An 18,618-nucleotide genomic window follows, 5' to 3' on the forward strand; every position below is an offset into this window, starting at 1 on the left:
TTTGAAAATAAAGATGTTTGTACATGTAAAAACCATTATAGAGTTAGAAACCTATGAAATCACCGTTCGCATGTTACCAACCGGATTCACCATCCATCTATACTGTACATGGAAAAATTCATAGAGGTTACATACCAAACTATCCGTATCAAGTAACATAGTAGCTTTTTAACTATTCATTTCTTTAACAACATTTCAACACTTCATCACTAAAAATATTTAGAAGAACCAATATAAAATGTTGGTTCATTCGAATTTAGGCAGGACGAGTATATAATAATAATATATGAAAACTCATACTATATATACACATAGATAGAGGGGAGACAGTCACAGAGACGAGGGCCCACACTTCTTTAACAAAGGAACTACAAGCCCGTGACCCCAAACTAGATATCCACCGTTAGATTTTATTTTACTATGCCACATTCTGACTCAGATCCAACGGTCCGTATTCCTCAAGGGTCTTTAATAGGTGGGTCCCTTTTCTTCTTCCTCTCGCCGTACACTCTCCTTCCAGCCCCAGAGCCACCGCCCTCGCCACTTCCTCCGCCGGCGCCACCGCAATATATTCGCCGGAAACTCATTTTCTGTAGACGAGGGCGAGTATGCTTATTGCGTATTCTCTCCCTCTCCCTGCCAATCTCGCCATCACCGCCACCATCGCCGGCACCGTCATCGCGTGGCAACGAACCTCCGCCGCGCCTTACGCCGTCGTGCACATGAGCTCAAGCGCAGCTAAGGCGCGCTCCAACGCAGTGATCTCCAGCCCCGCCGGAGTTTCCACCACCGCTCTGGCGGCTCCCGACTCGACTGCCACGTGGCGGTTACCTTCTGTGAGGCAGAGCGCGAGGAGGATCTTGGTGACGTATTTGGCAGTTACGATGTTGTTGCTACGAAGGCAAGAGACGAGGCCTCACATGAGACCCGGAGGACAAGTCGGATGGGACGGCGGGTCGGGTACGATGACCCGTTCGAGTAGCTGAGGAGAGAGGAGCTTGTCGGACTCGGAGACTGATGTGAGTTGAAGCTCTGCGATCTGGAATGTTTCTTGGAAAGTAGCAGTGACCGGAAGAGGCGGAGGAGGAGGAGTGACGGTGGATGGAGGAAAACGCCATTGAGTGAAGCTTTGAGAAGTGGAGGCTGATGAGGATGACGAGGAGGAGGTGGTGGTAGTTTGCTTAAGGCGAGGTTGCTGGTGAGGAGAGGTAGGACTGAGAACAGACTGTGTGCAGCGGCGGAAGAAGCCACATGAGAAGAAAGAACGCGGTGGCGCGTGGGATTTCGGTTTCTGGTTTGCTTTCATCATCACAAGAGAGATTTCAAGTGAAGTAAAGCAAAGCGCTTTCTTTAAATAGTAAAGAAAATAAGAAACATTTACAGTCTAAGACACATTTCATCTTATTATTACACTCTAGGACACATTCTACTACACACACTTTCTTCAACTATTTCATTCATTCTTAACTAAATTAATTCTCTTTTAGTTCAATTATAAAGACTGGTTTTAATAAAAATAATAGAAGTGGCGGGATTCAACCACAACCATTGATCTGTTTTCTATTTCGACGGCCAAGATCTTTTTTTCATAGATCTGGATTAGACATATATCTATCTGAAACCTAATCCATTAAATCAACAAAGCTAAATCTATCATCTTCATCATCTTCGTGGCTTTTAATTTTTCTTCTCTAGCAAAGGTTTTTCTTTTTGTTTAGTAAAGAGATGCAACAAATTATTTCTCTCACAAAAATGATTTGAGTTTGGAGTGTGCAATGTCGACAACGACGGAGACATCGATATAGACGACGGCGAAAATGTAGACAACAACACAAACAACATCGATGATGGAAACATCAACATAGATGAAGATGGAAACGTAGTCCACATCAATCTAGATGACAAGCAAACCCCAAGGCATCTCCTCCTTCTTGCTCTGTTGCGATCCTTTCTTGATTTCATGTTCTGCCCGTGACAAAAGATCTCTCCGGTGAACCCTTTTGATTATGTACCATCTAAATATCTGTTATGTTGCATCTGTTCCAAAGGACGAAGACGATCTCCTTTCATCAAAGTAATTTTCTTTTTATGTTTATTTCTATTGGATAAGAAATTTTGACAAAAAAAAAATTAGCTGAAAGAATCTTTTTCTTCTTGTTAATAGAAAATGATTTTTGTTCATGATTATGTATGCGATGAATTTTGTATGGAGGAGATTAAGAAATGGATGTATTTTTTCTTGTTAATGGAAAATGATTTTTATTCTTGGTCATCATAGGAACAAGACTATCCACAACCCATGTCTTCTTGCTTTTTTGTTGTACACATGGAATTTGCACTTTTGTTAGTGAATATTATAATGTTGAAGTTTAGAAAAAGTTTATAACATGTTAGAGTCTTGTTATGTTAGAGTCTTGTGTACATAATTTTATGAGTTTTTAATATGTGTACACATGTACACTATAACTTCTAAGTACATATGGACATCAAATATGTGTATTGTTTTACCATGACTATAAAATATGTGTATTCTAAGTACATATGGACATCAAATATGTGTATTCTAAGTACATATGGACATCAAATATGTGTATTGTTCTCACGAATATCTATTCCATTCATCCAACACAAAATACATCTAGTAATACTACATACAACTATCTAACATAATGCAATCAAATTTTTGAAGTCATAAAAATACATATTTATGGCTATATTGTACTCTACGGGTTCTTGATTTCTAATGTCCATATGTACACACTCTTTCTATTGTCCATATATGTACACACTTTTCTAATGTCCATATGTACACACTCCCTTGTGTACACTTATTTCACTCATTATACAGATGGTTGGTTTAAACAATATACGTTCACCCCATCAATGAAAAATGTGATCTAATTTATAATAATGTTTTAAATGCTTCTCAATGTATAAAGTATTCGAATAAAAAATAAAAAATGAATTTGCAATGGAGTAGATTGGTATTACTATATTGTTGAAAAGTTTACATTTTTGTGTATATGTGAATATCATTACAATAGTGTACACATGGATATTGTTCATATGTACCGGCTCTATACTCTCCAACCCTCTTCCTTCTCCTCCCCACACTCCATCATCGGTAGCATAGTCAGCTGCAACCAAAAATACACAACCAAAAAACAAAATCAATAAGCATCTCAGATTGTGTACACATGTACAACACAAATATCATTTACGCTCGTGTTCATTTAAAAAAATACCTACATTTCCGAACTTGTACACAAGTACAACTTCGTTGCCCATTGTACACATGTACACCACATATTCAAGTGTACAACCTAAAACCTGCGTACACATGTTCACCTACTAACCTGAGGATCATGCTCAGCATCTAACACGTCGGCCAATGACACAAAATCCTCATTCCTCTCATTAATTGCTTCTTCCTCCGGTTTTGTGACCTCTGTAAGACAACAACAAACTTAGCAAAATCGAAAACAAATTGAAATTGTTCCCTAAACCCAAGCCCTAAATCTGTGTAGATCGAGAAACCAAAAAAAAAATCACCTTTGATCTCACCGCAGTTAACTCTCGTCCAAAGAAATCACCTTTTGCTTTCTCCTTTGTTGCTCGCTCCACCGTGTAAAGGTCATGGTGCCGCCTCTGCAACATGACCACCCGTTTCTCGAAGCGAACTAAACTGTCCAAAAAAAAACATAAAACTTTACCCACCATCGTCTACATCTTTTTCCGGTCGCTTCCGCTTCGTTGGCATCGCCAAGTATCCCCGTCGTCTCTCCTCTGTAGTTAACCGTCGGGGATTTGGAAAATTAGGTCTATCAATTGGGGAAAGTGAACGATTACAGTTTTGGAAGCCTCTCGTTTATAGTTTCACCTTTTCACGGGTCCAAGGTGAAAAAATAAACCACAAAAAACTGCTCACTTAGAATCCACCAATCACCGTTGCCCCATTTCGAATTTCGAAACCGCAAACCAGAGTAACCAGAAATGTTTGTCGAGTTACGAAAATACCCACGCCTAGTTTACCTTTTTTGAGGGCATACACGACTTTGGCCACAACAAAGTATGTTAGGAGCAATAAGTGTTCTTTCATGTAATAAATTGTCAACAAGTGTCTATATATGAAAATCACTCAGAAAATAATTGGTTCGCACCAAATTTGTCGGGCGTTATATACTTGTACTCTCCCTAATTACTCTCATAAATTTTAATCACGTGACTACTAATTAAGTTTTTTTTTTTGAAAAAATGTCTACTATTAAGTTGAAGGTGATGATTAAACTTTTTTACGTAGAATATGCTGTAAGCTAAACTATATTGTAACGTTAAAGAAGAGGATCCATAAACTTCAACATTTCAGAAGGTTAAGCACAAAACTCTAGAATGTAGCAAAAGGTTACAAGCAAGAGTTTATAAAGTACTCAGTTTCCAAAGCCTAACATTAAGAATCAATTATTCTAGGAGTGCAAAACAAAAATCATATACATTCTACACACAGTGAAAACGAAACCTTAAAAGGATCCAGTCACTTCAATTTTTCGCTTAGTTCCTTCTTCTCTGAAAGGAATCAAGTGATGTATATAGCTGCAACGAGGGCTACAATCGTAATCAAGAGAAGTGCGTAGCTGAAATCGTCTGTCAGCGAGTCGTAGGTCTTTGAAAGAGCAAGCAAGCCTTGTGTAGAAGAGATCTACTTCATAGGCAAAGACGTGTGTTGTTGACTCTAGCTTGGCTGGAGCTGTTACTATGCCTCTTAGACCCTCTACTTTGAGGGAGTGTGTGACGTATGACTGTGAAATAAGACAAAGCGCATTACAATCACACAAACTAGGACCACGCACAGAAACCAAACCAAGGATTGCCCCACTCCTAACAAAAATATGAACAATGGTATGAGTGGAACCTGAGGAATGATGGGTAATGAATCTGCGAGAGGGATGATTCCTTTTCTTTCTCAGCTTGCGAGGGGTTAAGTGTCCAGCGTGGATCCACAAATCGTTTACCAAGTGCCAATATCTGATCATTCATTCAAAGTATCAATTTTTCCAATACATGGAGGTATTTGTATATATGATGTGTAATCTACAAACCTGATCACCGATGGTACCAATGAGATGCTGCTTTGAAGTTATACCCTTTGCAGTTGATGTTACTGCGATGGTTTTCACGGACTGAAGAAAGAAGTATGACTGTGACTTAGTGAACACCTCTGTTCTAGAGTATGAAGAGATTGGTGCTGTTAGATTGTGCTTTCCCAAAACGAGTTTCCATACATTTTTGTTCTCCTGCGAATAAAGTTGCACTGAATCTCACTAAACCCAGCTTTAGTTAAGCTGTCTCTCGTCGTCAGGGAATCCATGGCGTAATGCCTTTTTTTTAAGTTCCTGTGAGAGCTTCTGAAGCTCGTCCATTCTCCATAAACTGACCAAAACAGGTTCTTCTTTTTTCGTGAATAAAAGACAGAGAATGGTGACTATTTGATGAAGGCAGAGACTTGGTCATTAATAAAAAAAAAATTATAGTTTGAGAAGCTGAGAAACATGAGATAGAAAGAAAAAACCCTTGTCCCCAAAGATTGACTGAAGCTCTGTTACCATACCATGTAAATAAACCTTAAACCTAGAAAGATTATAACTTTGTAAACATTTATTGAAATAAAAAGTAGCTCAAAAAGCTCTATTTAAGTAAAGAAATTAAAGAGAGTGAAAGCTTAGATTGTCACAAAGATAAGGAGGTTTCAGATTGATTCATAAAGATGAAAGGAAGGCTACTTGAAGCAAAAGCCAAAGTTACATTCACACACATAAAACATATATATTTATACTAGGTGATTTTCCTGTACTTATGCACGTGTATAAATATTTACAAAATAAATGTATTATAAAATTAATAATTGTTTAATTTTAAATTTAATTTTTTATAATTAATATCTATGATTTATTTTGAATAATATTATATTATTTTAGTTAGATATGTAAATATATAATATCTAGTCAATTTGGTTATTATTTGTGTATTTTTAATTGTATTTACTTCTCCAAGTCTAAATAAAGTTTTTTTTTTTACATTTAGACTTTTGATTTTGGCCTTAAAATTTTAGATTATTTAAGTTATTCATTTTGTGGGTTATATTTTAGATTACTTTTTTTGATTCTTGTTAAACTAAATATGATTAGTTTTTTTTATTGCATTACTTCAGTTCTTCATCTTAAATATGTATATATACTTTCATAAATTATTTTGTATAATTACACATATGTGGATTAGTAGAAATTATAGTAGAAAAACTGAAATGATGATAAGTACGAAGGTTTATAAACTATCAATATTTTCAAAATATTTTTGTTTTTGGAAAATTTGAAGTAACTTTATACTTTAGATGTATAAAATATAAATTACTAAATCTTAACCATAAAATTCATATTTGTTTATGTATTCTTATTAAAGGCATATTATGTTGTATGAATATATAAAATTTGAAAATGAAAATATCATGTCTTACATAATTTTTACTGGTATATTAGGTTTGATTAAAGTTTGAAGATTTTTTTATTTATGTAGTTTGATAAAAAAATATAGAAAAATTAAATCAAAACAAAAAAATAAACAAAAAAAGCATGTCAAAATGAGTAAACATCTCAACCGTAGCAATTATAAAATATTTTTTGTTAATCAATGAAATTTAAGTATATGTTATTAAATCTAAAATTAAAAAGTTAGTTGTGATTAATTATTAAAATAGTTTGTAATAATGATAATTTTATATAATATTTTAATTCATTAAGGATATTTATGTAATTAATCATTATGATAATTAACGTGAGTGCGATACGTAGAAAACTGACTTCTTAAATAATGTTATAGAACAAAAAAAAGTATGTAAAAATGAGTAAACATCTCAATAGTAGCAATTATAAAATATTTTTAGTTCATCAGTGACATTTTAGTATATGCTATTTAAATTACTCTTTGTGATGATATGAGAAAAGAGACTGATATAAATACATATTTTATTAAATTTAAAATATACTTTATGTTGTTTAATATTATGTTTCAAATAAATAATTAAATTTTTTAACATTAATTTTTTTTTGTGAACTTTCCTTTTTATGAACCAACATTATATATAAAATATATATTTGTAAAATATATTCTCTTTCCCTTTTTGAAAATATAATATTCGTTTTTATTATATAACTATTTCGGTTTTGTTGTATATTTTATTTGGAAAATATAAAAAGGAAAATAAAATTAAAAAGTTAATTGTCATAAATTATTAACTATTTTGTAATAATGATAATTATATATACTATGTTAATTCATTAAGGATATCTTTGTAATTAACCATTGTCAGAATTAACGTAAGTGCGACACGTATGAAACTAACTTCTCAAATAATGTCATATATATATTTGTATATATGTGTCTATAATAGTTACATGGTTTATAAGAACTTAGGTTTAAATATAGTTGAAGATGAAAGCCATTACTTTCCCCGCGTTCTGCTACTTTTCTGACAATCTCCTGCATTCCACCAATAGTACGAGGTTGCCGTTCAGCTACAGGGACGCCCTTCTCACGGAGATGATGAAGAACCTCCTCCGACAAGAACCGTTAGAATCATTCCAACAACTAATAAGACCAGGAGAAGCACAAAGACAAATCAATTGCTAATACAAAATATCGCATTTAAAAATAATGTTTATTTATATTTTATTAATGTTATTTTATATTTTATTATTTTTTACTTACAATTTTATTAATTTTTACTTATAATTTTATTAAGTTAATATATAAACATATTTTTTATTTATTTGATAATAATAATAATAATAATAATAATAATAATAATAATAATAATCATAAAAACATTAGTATTGTTTATATAACTTTTATCAGTAAATATATTATGTTCTCTCGTACTATATTTCCTAAGCAATGGTTTATGTGGTTTGTTTTGGATCTACTTTCGCTGTGGTTTACTTTCTTTATAGATAAATTATAAAATAAAAAATAGTGTTGAGGATATTTATCAGGAAAATTAAGACTTTGTGAGGACGTGAATGCCTTTTGTTGACAAGGGGTGTTATTAACTAATTTGGCCAAAAAAAAACTAATTTGGCCATCGGCATTACTACATGGCAGGTGACAAGATATGAAATTTTTTATCGATCCATAAAACGAACTCCATAGTTAATAACTAACACATTTAACCATATTTAATATGTATTTTTAATGCCAATTGGACTAGTATTAAACAAAAAGGACAATTAGACCCCAAAGTAAATATTATATATTTTAAAGCATATGAAAATTAAACTAATAATATTAAAACAAACAATTAATTGAAATCTACGCAAATTAATGTGTATTTGACATTTCTTTTAAAATATCTGAATAGATTAATGTTTTTATCGACTAAAGTAAAGTAGACTCGTAAAAAAATACAAAAATATATTTTTAATTCAACATGGGTTTCAATAGCTCCATGGGACGTTCTTCAACAGCTACGGCCTTCACACGGAATTGATGGCCCAGCATGCAGACTCCGAAAACGACTAAGATGTGACGATCACCCAAATAACCACGACGAGAAGAAGCGCAAAAACATTTTTGGGGAGATCAGGAATTTCAGAACCCATTTAGTTTCTTTGTGTGTGTGTTTCTATAGTTCTGTCACATCCTTTAAATTTAAGTAGGAGGATTCTCTTTTTGAATAATGTTACTTTATTAACATACAAAACAGGTAAATGAGTTACATTGATACCAATTTCACTTTTTCTTAAGCTGAAACTTACTCTAGTTTGCACATTTCTAAAATTTTAGGAAGAAGCGGCGGCGGCGTATCTCAATGTTTATTATGTATCAATTTTATAGGAAGAAACGGAGTACCTCAACATCATCTATTTGTCACATTAAACACACTAAGATCTGAGAAAAAAGTGTCATGCATTTTAGTTGGACAATGAAATTAATAAAGGGTACTGTTAAATGTATATACATATGGAGTTTATAAAAGTTAATTGTGTCTCACTCAACTCAAGATGAAGTCCCTGAATTGTTTTTTTTTTCTTTCAAAATTTGCTAAACATTTTATTATATTTTACTAATTTTCCATAAAATATTTTTTTTCTTTTTCCTTTGTTTTTACTACCTAAAACTTATTTTATTTTCTACAGTTGATTTTCTTTTCTTCATTATTATATATCAGATTTTTAAAATAAAATTTCTAGTTCATTTAAATTTACTTTAACAATTACTTTAATAATTTGTATTTATATCTTTTAATAACAGAGTAAATTAACAACTAAAGAAAATAAATATTTTGTAATAAACCTATTATGTTCAGTATGTAATTTTTTAATATTACTTAAAATAAATATTAATGTTATGAAAATTTGTTTACCTCTTTTAGTTGACCTTATTCTTGTAGAAAGTAAGATTTATAAAATTTAAGAACTAGTATAATTTAATAATTAATATTACATAATAGTTGATCTTTAAAATTTAATACATTCAGTCAGCACTTAGAGCATCTCCAAAATAAACTCTATAACTTCAAATATAGAGTTTTTTTTTCTCCAAAAAGGAACTTCTAAACTTTAATTTAGAGTTTTAAGGAATAAAGCTCCATATTTGATGTTTCACTACTCAAAACTCTAAATTTGAAGTTTCATCTTTTTATTTACATTTTGGTCATTATAGTTAATTATACATCACATTTATGATTCTTATGTATTTTGTCATTTATCATTTTAATCCTTAAAACTTTTATACATCATCAATATTTCAAATTTATTTTTATAAATTCAAATTTTACACATAAAATTAAACAAAAATTTTAAAATAAGATTTATAATATTTTAAAACTAGAATTAGACAACAAGAATATTACAAAAAAAAACTTAATAATTTTTTAAAAAAAAAATACATGAAGACATAATTATTACGCAAAATTAAATATTACAACAACACTAGTAATAAATTTGCTCTGAAACTTTTAAAATATTGTCTAAATATTTGATGGACTATAAATGCGCGATGGTCAATATTAGTTTACTTTTGTTTGAACACAATAAAATACGAAAGACTGAACAGACAAAAAAGAGACAAATGTATTGGTCAATTGAAAACCCAGAGAGAGAGAGAGAGACAAAAAAAAAACGAGCAACTACACATTGAATTTTTATGATGGAAACCACATTGCTGACGAATATGTCAATGAATTGTTCAAAATTGGCAATAAAACCTTATCTTAAAGATTAAATGTGTGATTATGAGCTATGAATAATAAACTCAGGGACTATGAATCCTTATTCATAATGTTTATAGATTATTAAGCTGATCAATAATAGGCTAAACATTCCTTACATGCACCAGTCGGTACCTATTTGAGGTGGATTTTCTCATAAAAGTAAATGTCTTGTTGGTAAATATAATCAGGTAGGGGTCCAATACGGCTGCCAAATTTGATCATTTGACATATCTCCGCAGCCTCGAATAAAATAATTTTCTTTTTGAATTGTCTCTGTATACAATTATTGATTAATGTTTGTTTTCGACATCTTTCTGCATCCAATTATATAAAAGGAAAGAGACTCATCTATAAACATTTTTTGTCATCACGACTTAAGAGAATCAATTTATTTAACAATTCAGAATATTCCATTGAACCAAAGTCTGCAAAAGCCTTATACTTAATTATTTTGTAGGGGTTATTGGTTGTTGTATTTTAATGGATTTGAAAATCCGAACTATATATAGTGTTAGTGGTTATGTGATTTTCAAATCTGTATTAAAATCAGGTGTTATTGGTTTAATGATTCATAAATTCTATATCAAATCAAATGTTATTCAATCATACGGATTTACTAATATATTTGATTTTATAATGGATTTGAATAGATTTGTTTGGATTTTTTAGTTAAAAATACAAAGACTAAAATCCGACGGAAAACCTCCGGATTTGCATATTTTACTTGGATTTATAAATACTATACGGATTTCTAAATCAATCAAAATATATAAACCAATAACACTCTTGTTCTTTTATCCATTGGAAATAGATCTATATCAAGGACCCATCAACTTGATTTATTTGTAAGATAGTGCGTACTTATCTAACGGACCACACTACTTCTATCTTACATTCTCATTCTATATTATTTACTTGAAAAAAAAACTACAGCTTAAAAAGTTTAGTCACATTAGAAGAAGTTCAGAACCTGTGAAAAACATCATATATTTAAGGTTATCCATTTCGACTTTGCCTATGATCATTTGACATGTCTATATATTTCTTGTACTATCAACTTGTGACATGTTAAACTTTGTATATTGACTATCCGAATTCCAAATCACGTGTTCTTCTGTATTTTATTAGATAACAGCTTTGTAAATCTGAATGAACTGTATCTAATTTGTATAATACACTATATAACTGAACACACACACACACTTGCAATTATCTTAAGACTGAAATGAATGTGATTATCAAATTTTAGTGGAGTAGTTGGTGGGAAGAAGATAATCATTACAAAAGTAAAAGGTTGTTAAAAAATGAAATAAACGAGATAAAAAATAATACAAACAAAAGAGTAACAAAGAACATAGATAGAAGAAGAGGTAATGGAATAAGAGGGGGGACCTACGCGAAGGAGGATGTCTCCTTCCACCTTCTTCTCATTTTAACGACTTTTCAAAAAAAAAAATAATTGTCCTCAGCTTATATAATTCCACTATCTATGACCATCACAAATATCTTGAACCCAATCATTCACCAAAGCTCTCTGTAAACCTTTTGATTTTCATCATCGTTGTGTTAGCTCATAAGAGAGAGATATGGGAAGTACTCCGGCTGAAGTACCCTGCGAGGATGTCGCCGATAACAGATCCGGCGTCGGAGGTGGTATCTCCGACGTCTACGGCGAGGATTTAGCCACCTTGGACCAGCTCGTCACTCCTTGGGTTACCTCCGTCGCTAGGTCAGTCATCACACTCTGTTTTGAACTTTGGTCTATGAGAATCGCTTGCTTTTTAGGTTTCCTCTGTTTTCTTACGAACCTCAGCTAAGTTAGTTTACTAAACTTGGGAGCCAAGAAAACTGTGGCTGATGTTTCTTGTGGTTGAAGTAAGAGATTGATATAAGAAACTTATTTGTGGGAAATGGAAATGTTTCAGTGGATACTCGTTGATGCGTGACCCGAGATACAACAAAGGACTTGCGTTCACTGATAAAGAGAGAGATGCTCATTACTTAACTGGTCTTCTTCCCCCTGTTGTTATTAGCCAGGAAGTTCAGGTGACTTAAAATACATAAGCAACTTCACTTCTTTTTTTTTGTGTGTGTGTGTGTTAACTTGTTGTTTTGATTAGGAGAGGAAGCTGATGCACAATCTCCGCCAATACACTGTTCCTCTACAGCGTTACATGGCCCTCATGGATCTTCAGGTTAGTAGTAGTAGAGAATATGTGTCCAAAGATTTGTGGCTCATGTATATTTGAATGTTTGCAGGAAAGGAACGAGAGGTTGTTCTATAAGCTTTTGATTGACAACGTGGAGGAGCTGCTTCCAGTTGTGTACACACCAACAGTTGGTGAGGCTTGCCAGAAGTATGGTAGTATTTTCAGGAAGCCACAGGGTCTCTACATCAGCTTGAATGAGAAGTGTGTTTTCTTTAATCTCTCACTTCCATTTTGTCTCTTTAAAAATTACTAAAAGTGAATGTATGCTCTTTTTTAGGGGCAAGATTCTTGAAGTGTTGAAGAACTGGCCTCAGAGAGGGATTCAAGTTATTGTTGTCACTGATGGTGAGCGCATTCTCGGTCTCGGAGATCTTGGTTGCCAGGGAATGGGAATTCCAGTGGGGAAGCTTTCTCTTTACACAGCTTTGGGAGGAATCCGTCCATCAGCTGTAAGCATCATCAAAAACAAAACCTACAATTTTTTTTTTTGGCCTTTAACTTTGATACTAAATGCAAAAATCTGGTTTTGAAAATGCAGTGCCTTCCAATCACTATTGATGTGGGTACAAACAACCAGAAGTTGCTGGATGATGAATTCTACATTGGCCTTAAACAGAGAAGGGCAACTGGGCAGGTTCTTACCACTCTCTTCCCTTTTTTTTGCTTTCTCTTCTTAAAACTAATACAATGGTTTGTGATTCAGGAGTATGCAGACTTTCTGCATGAGTTCATGTGCGCTGTGAAGCAGAACTACGGAGAGAAAGTGTTGGTGCAGGTGAGCCATATGATAAAAGAGATATTATTTTGGTTAGGGATTTTTCATTTTTTTTTTTAAGATTTGCTGATACATACTTTTTTTTCAGTTTGAAGATTTTGCAAACCACAATGCGTTTGACCTTCTGTCTAAGTACATGGATACTCATCTTGTCTTCAATGACGATATCCAGGTAAGATCATTTCCTAAAAAAATATCTCTTTGTTACATTTTGTTTTGAGGTGTCAGCTATCAACAACTTGTGTCTTGTGCTGCAGGGTACTGCATCAGTGGTGCTTGCTGGGCTTATTGCCGCTCAGAAAGTGCTTGGTAAAAGCCTTGCTGACCATACCTTCTTGTTCTTGGGTGCCGGAGAGGTGAGTTCAGGAATCATTAATACGCTAAAATATACAATTTTTTTAAAAAATATCTAAATTATCTTAATATATATATATAAAAAATTAATATATTTAACTAATTTTTGATATTTTCGGATCCTATCTCGGATTTCGGTTCGTTCGATTTTTTTTATAACGGTTCGGATCGAGTTTGGATCGGATTTTAGTTTTTCTGTTCGGTTTGGGGTAAAAACGCCCATACCTATTCTAAAAGGTTATCATCTATCTTGCATATATGTTTTGCTGATTGGGTAACGCTTGTTCTTTGTAGGCTGGTACTGGTATTGCTGAGTTAATTGCTCTTAAAATTTCTAAAGAGGTTAGTAACTCTGAGAAATTATTTACATTTTCTCTGTTTTCTGGCTAATAATAAGTGATTAATCATATCCTGGTTGTTTTGTAGACTGGAGCTCCCATCGAGGAGACCAGGAAGAAGATTTGGCTTGTGGACTCCAAGGTATTGTTAACAACCACCAGGACCAGTCTCATCCTCTCTACCTTAAACCTTTTTTGATCACTTATGTTCCTTTTTTTAACTTTATTTTACAGGGACTGATCGTTAGCTCACGCAAAGAATCACTTCAGCACTTCAAGCAGCCATGGGCGCATGAGTACGAACCTGTCAAGGACCTCATTGGTGCTGTGAATGTACGCAATGAACCCATCTTTAAATCTCTTGGTTTTTATTTTTTTTATTTGTGTATTCACTATCTTTTTCAAATAGGCAATCAAACCAACTGTTCTCATTGGAACCTCTGGTGTGGGTCAGACTTTCACAAAGGAAGTAGTCGAGGCCATGGCTACCAACAACGAGGTTTCTCCTTGTTCTTCTTCTTCACAGCTTTTCTCAACTAACACGCCATTTATTGCTATTGTTCTAATACCTGTCTTGGTGCTGGTTTATAGAAACCGTTGATTCTTGCTCTCTCAAACCCTACTTCTCAAGCTGAGTGTACCGCAGAACAGGCTTACACATGGACCGAGGTATATATTCTCTCTAATATGACATCTGAAAATGATTCATATCCTGGTTATAACAAAGCTTAATGTATGCTTTAAAAATAGGGTCGTGCAATCTTTGGTAGTGGAAGCCCGTTTGATCCCGTTGAGTACAACGGCAAAACTTACTTGCCTGGCCAGGTCTGTGTTACTTCCTTATTATTTTCTCTGTCACTTAATCTGAATGCTCATATCAGAACCCTACAGGCAAACAACTGTTACATTTTCCCGGGTCTGGGACTTGGTTTGATCATGTCCGGTGCTATTCGTGTCCGTGATGACATGCTCCTCGCAGCTTGTAAGTATAAATTTGTGACAGAGACTAAAAGATTCTCAGTGGAACTCTTTATTCAACTTCTCTCTCTCTCTCTCTCTCTCAACAGCTGAAGCATTGGCCGCTCAAGTCACTGAAGAGAACTTCGCCAACGGTCTGATCTACCCACCATTCTCTAACATCAGAGAAATCTCTGCTAACATTGCAGCCAGTGTGGCCGCAACAACCTATGACCTCGGTTCGTTCCATTAATCTAAAACGGACTTTAATTTTTAACTAATGTTCTTGACTTATATAACGAAAGTGTGCTGATGAAGTATTTGTTGGGGGTGTAGGATTGGCGTCGAACCTCCCACGTGCGAAGGATCTGGTGAAGTTTGCCGAGAGCTGCATGTACAGCCCTGTCTACAGAAACTACCGTTAAAAAAAGAAGTGTTGAAGAAACATGCAGATTCTTCTTCTATTCACAACCTTCTTGAGGCTTTTGTATAAGTGTTGTTTGTTTGTATTCTACTTTCTTCTACACTATAATGTTTCGAGCACTCTCTCTCCTTTGTCTTTGCTTCTTGTTTTGTGGAATAATAAAAATCCAATCTAAAAAAAAAAGCTACGTTTTCACCCACACAATCAACATGTCTAAATATGTGAACATGCTTTGTTGTCTCTTGGATTCTTATGAAATAATTATTTGCACTGCAGTGTCACATAGTAAATAGTCATTTTCCACTCAATAAATAGATGAACCAAAAGATGTGAAAACCCCATTATGTTTCTATGTTAAGAACCAACCATGTGATATGTAAGTGAGGCATCAAATATTATAGCATTTTTTATAATCGACCAATTCATACAAACATGTCCGGAAAATGTAAAAATAAGAGAACAAAATCACAGTAACTGGAAATAAAAATAGAAAATCAGTCCAGTAAAACAGTTTCAACCCAACTAATTAAAAAAAAAAAATCACTTCAATACACACCACAGAAGCTAAATGGGCTTAGTAGTCCTGAGCTTTAGCCTTAAAAAGCCCATATAGTATTCGGTTGAAATTGGGTAAATAATATTTATTCTCGGCAAAATCGGAACAAATGATAAGTTGAGGGACTAACAGGTAAAGAAGTAAACACGTTTTCTTATTAACCGTGTGATCTTTTTCGCATCTGGAACAAGCGAGAAGCTCTGATATCCCTTAAAATTAAAATTACACTTTTCTCGTCTTCTTCGTCAAAAATCCTCTTCACCGAGTCATCTTCTCTCCGATCAAAAAGTCATTCAAGGTATGTGCTTTCCAAATCCAATCGAAGGATTTCATTACAAACACGTTCTCCCGATTTCATTACTTAATTTATGCTCTGATTGATTTGTTTGTCGGTTATAACGAATCTAGGTTTTGTACAAACGGTTTGGTTTCGAACTATATACAAATCTCAGTGTGGTTGTTCTTGTATTATGTTTTGACTTACGAAAGTAGCAACCTTTGGTTAAGGGTTTTTTCATGTTTTTTTTTTTTTGAGCTTACGTCCATGACGAACCTTTGCATTGACTTGTGATGATTAGATTGTGTTGGTATGTGTTTAAAAATAATAGCTTTTATTGTCTGTCTAGTGATCAGGTTACACAGGAAGTAAGATTTGAGGTTTGAGAAGCACAAGAGAACAAGAAGGAACCTAATCAGTCTCAATTTACTCGGCTTGATCAAATTGAAACTGCAGCTAATGGCGCTTAACCCTCAGTTGATGCCTAATGGGATGCCTGTTCCCTTTGTTAATGAGATGTTTGTTCTTGTCCGAGACGGCGTTGAGTTTGAAGTCGACAAGATTCCTGGGTTCGTCTTTCCTTCGCTTCTGATTTATTTTGGGTTTGGCTTTTTAAATATTCTGCGCGGGGTTTCATTTTTGCTCTGTTGTTTTTGCTGGTTTGGATCTGACAAGTCCCATAATTGAACAGAACATATATAGGTCTTAAACACTTTGCTGACGATGTGTTTTGTTTGATATATAGAGGACATGGAGGTCATGTTAAGGCCAAGGGAGTGATATACTTGTCTAACATTCGGATGGTCTTTGTTGCAAGCAAGCCTGTTGAGAACTTTGTTGCTTTCGACATGCCTCTGGTACAGTGAATTGACTCTCTTTTTATTCAATTGATACTATGGTACAAGTATATTTCTATGAATAGAGTTGAGGAACTTTATGCTACTCTTAGCTCATAGCTCTGGCAAATAATGGACTATATGTTACTCTATTTTGTAGCTTTACATCCACGCCGAGAAATTCAATCAGCCAATCTTCCACTGCAACAATATATCTGGACAAGTCGAGCCTGTGAGTAAACAATCTTCATTTGGGATTTACATTTTCCTCGTCAGAAAATTATCACATAGAGTTAACTTACACATCTCTTTGAGCATGTAATAAAAATTTCAGGTGGTACCAGAGAACGAGCACAGAGCACTGTATTCAACACACAGTTTCAAGATCTTGTTCAAGGAAGGTGGTTGCGGGACGTTCGTTCCTCTCTTTTTGAATCTCATATCATCAGTGAGGCAGTACAACAGACAAATGCAGCAAGCGGCAGAAACAGCAGCGGCAGCTCCACGTGTTGATCCCCTTCAAGCCGCACAGACCCCTGTTGATGAGATGATGAGACATGCGTAAGCCCCCTCTCTATCATACGAAGGTTTTGATAAAAATAAAAGGCTGTTGTTTCTCAAAATCTTGTGTATTTGCAGGTACGTTGACCCTAATGATCCAACGAAGATATATCTGCAGCAGCCATCTGGGGAGTCTCAGTTGAGGCGGCGAGCTTACCATTCCAGTGCAGCGGAACACTGATGAGACATATACACCGAAACTACATGAGGGTGGTGCCATACACATACGCAGCAACACATTAAGTGTTGCAAATAAGTTAAAAGCGTTGTTGGTTTGTTGATCAAACATAAAAAACTAAAACTACTTTGTGTAATGAGAAAGAAAAGACTTGTTGGTTATGCTGTATATGTGAAAATTTGGATTCTCTATAATAGTAAAAAGTGTTTCAAGGCTCGACTGAAAAAAAAAATCGCTAATTCTATTACAAGACAACACAACATAGCATTCTCGTTCTGTCCCGATGAAGTAATTGAGAGTTTGAAAATTAAAAAATCAAAATTACTTTTGTCGTGTTTATATATGTAGTTTCAACTAAAATAACAAAGAGGAGAGGGAGAGCGAAACATACAAAGGAATTCGAGTGAGGATCTAATCGTCCATATCTTTGACCTAACCCTAGTATCGGGGGCTCTGTGCCGTCGGAGCACCCTTTCTGATCGGAATAAGACTTTATACAGCTCAGTTGAGTCTGTTTCCTTCTGGTTAGTGATGTTCGGTCTTTGTTCAGTTTGTTACTTTAATCGAATCAGAGTTTCAGTTACTCGTAGGTTAAGTTTCTGTTATGTATTTCTGGTATTCGGATTCATCAGCGCGATAGCCTCTAAGGGTTAGCTTCGATTTACTTGATAAAATGTCAGTAATCTTCAAGCTCTGGTTTGTGGATTGTACAACTAGTTAGGTCTTTGTGAAATTGCAACTGTTTATGCGGCTGTGTTCCTAGGTTAGTAATAAGATGACCGAATGATTCTGTTGTTGTATTGTGTCTCTGAACTGAACTCTGGTGATGACCCTTCAGCTGTATAGACCAGTATTAATTATCATTGGATTGTAATAAAGCCAATTTATGAT

General features: G+C 34.2%; 2 protein-coding genes and 1 pseudogene across 4 annotated transcripts; 2 read left to right on the plus strand and 1 right to left on the minus strand.

Moving 5' to 3' along the window:
* On the minus strand, positions 1-2,061 carry LOC106443061 (annotated as a pseudogene).
* A 9,666-nt stretch (positions 2,062-11,727) lies between these two features.
* LOC106429922 (NADP-dependent malic enzyme 2) lies at positions 11,728-15,523 on the plus strand. Of its 2 annotated transcripts, XM_013870694.3 has the most exons (18): positions 11,728-11,990; positions 12,187-12,307; positions 12,382-12,456; positions 12,521-12,672; positions 12,749-12,920; positions 13,010-13,105; positions 13,175-13,246; positions 13,335-13,418; positions 13,504-13,602; positions 13,895-13,942; positions 14,027-14,080; positions 14,173-14,271; positions 14,348-14,437; positions 14,530-14,607; positions 14,689-14,763; positions 14,830-14,920; positions 15,006-15,134; positions 15,232-15,523. In XM_013870694.3, the coding sequence occupies exons 1-18, from the start codon at positions 11,848-11,850 to the stop codon at positions 15,318-15,320; spliced, it is 1,767 nt and encodes a 588-aa protein (XP_013726148.2). In that variant the 5' UTR covers positions 11,728-11,847; the 3' UTR covers positions 15,321-15,523. The 2 variants fall into 2 exon arrangements, with proteins under 2 accessions (XP_013726148.2, XP_048625556.1); XM_048769599.1 differs by having other exon boundaries at positions 11,729-11,990; positions 14,689-14,920.
* Positions 15,524-15,982: 459 nt separating this feature from the next.
* On the plus strand, positions 15,983-17,939 carry LOC106429901 (UPF0664 stress-induced protein C29B12.11c). 2 transcript variants are annotated; one of them, XM_013870670.3, is made up of 6 exons: positions 15,983-16,173; positions 16,502-16,721; positions 16,898-17,009; positions 17,149-17,220; positions 17,323-17,549; positions 17,628-17,939. In XM_013870670.3, the coding sequence occupies exons 2-6, from the start codon at positions 16,612-16,614 to the stop codon at positions 17,728-17,730; spliced, it is 624 nt and encodes a 207-aa protein (XP_013726124.1). In that variant the 5' UTR covers positions 15,983-16,173; positions 16,502-16,611; the 3' UTR covers positions 17,731-17,939. The 2 variants fall into 2 exon arrangements, with proteins under 2 accessions (XP_013726124.1, XP_013726129.1); XM_013870675.3 differs by having other exon boundaries at positions 16,020-16,173; positions 16,509-16,721.
* The last annotated feature ends 679 nt before the right edge of the window (positions 17,940-18,618 follow it).

Source organism: Brassica napus, chromosome A3 (genome assembly GCF_020379485.1).
Source record: "Brassica napus cultivar Da-Ae chromosome A3, Da-Ae, whole genome shotgun sequence".
NCBI classification, from domain to species: Eukaryota; Viridiplantae; Streptophyta; class Magnoliopsida; order Brassicales; family Brassicaceae; genus Brassica; species Brassica napus.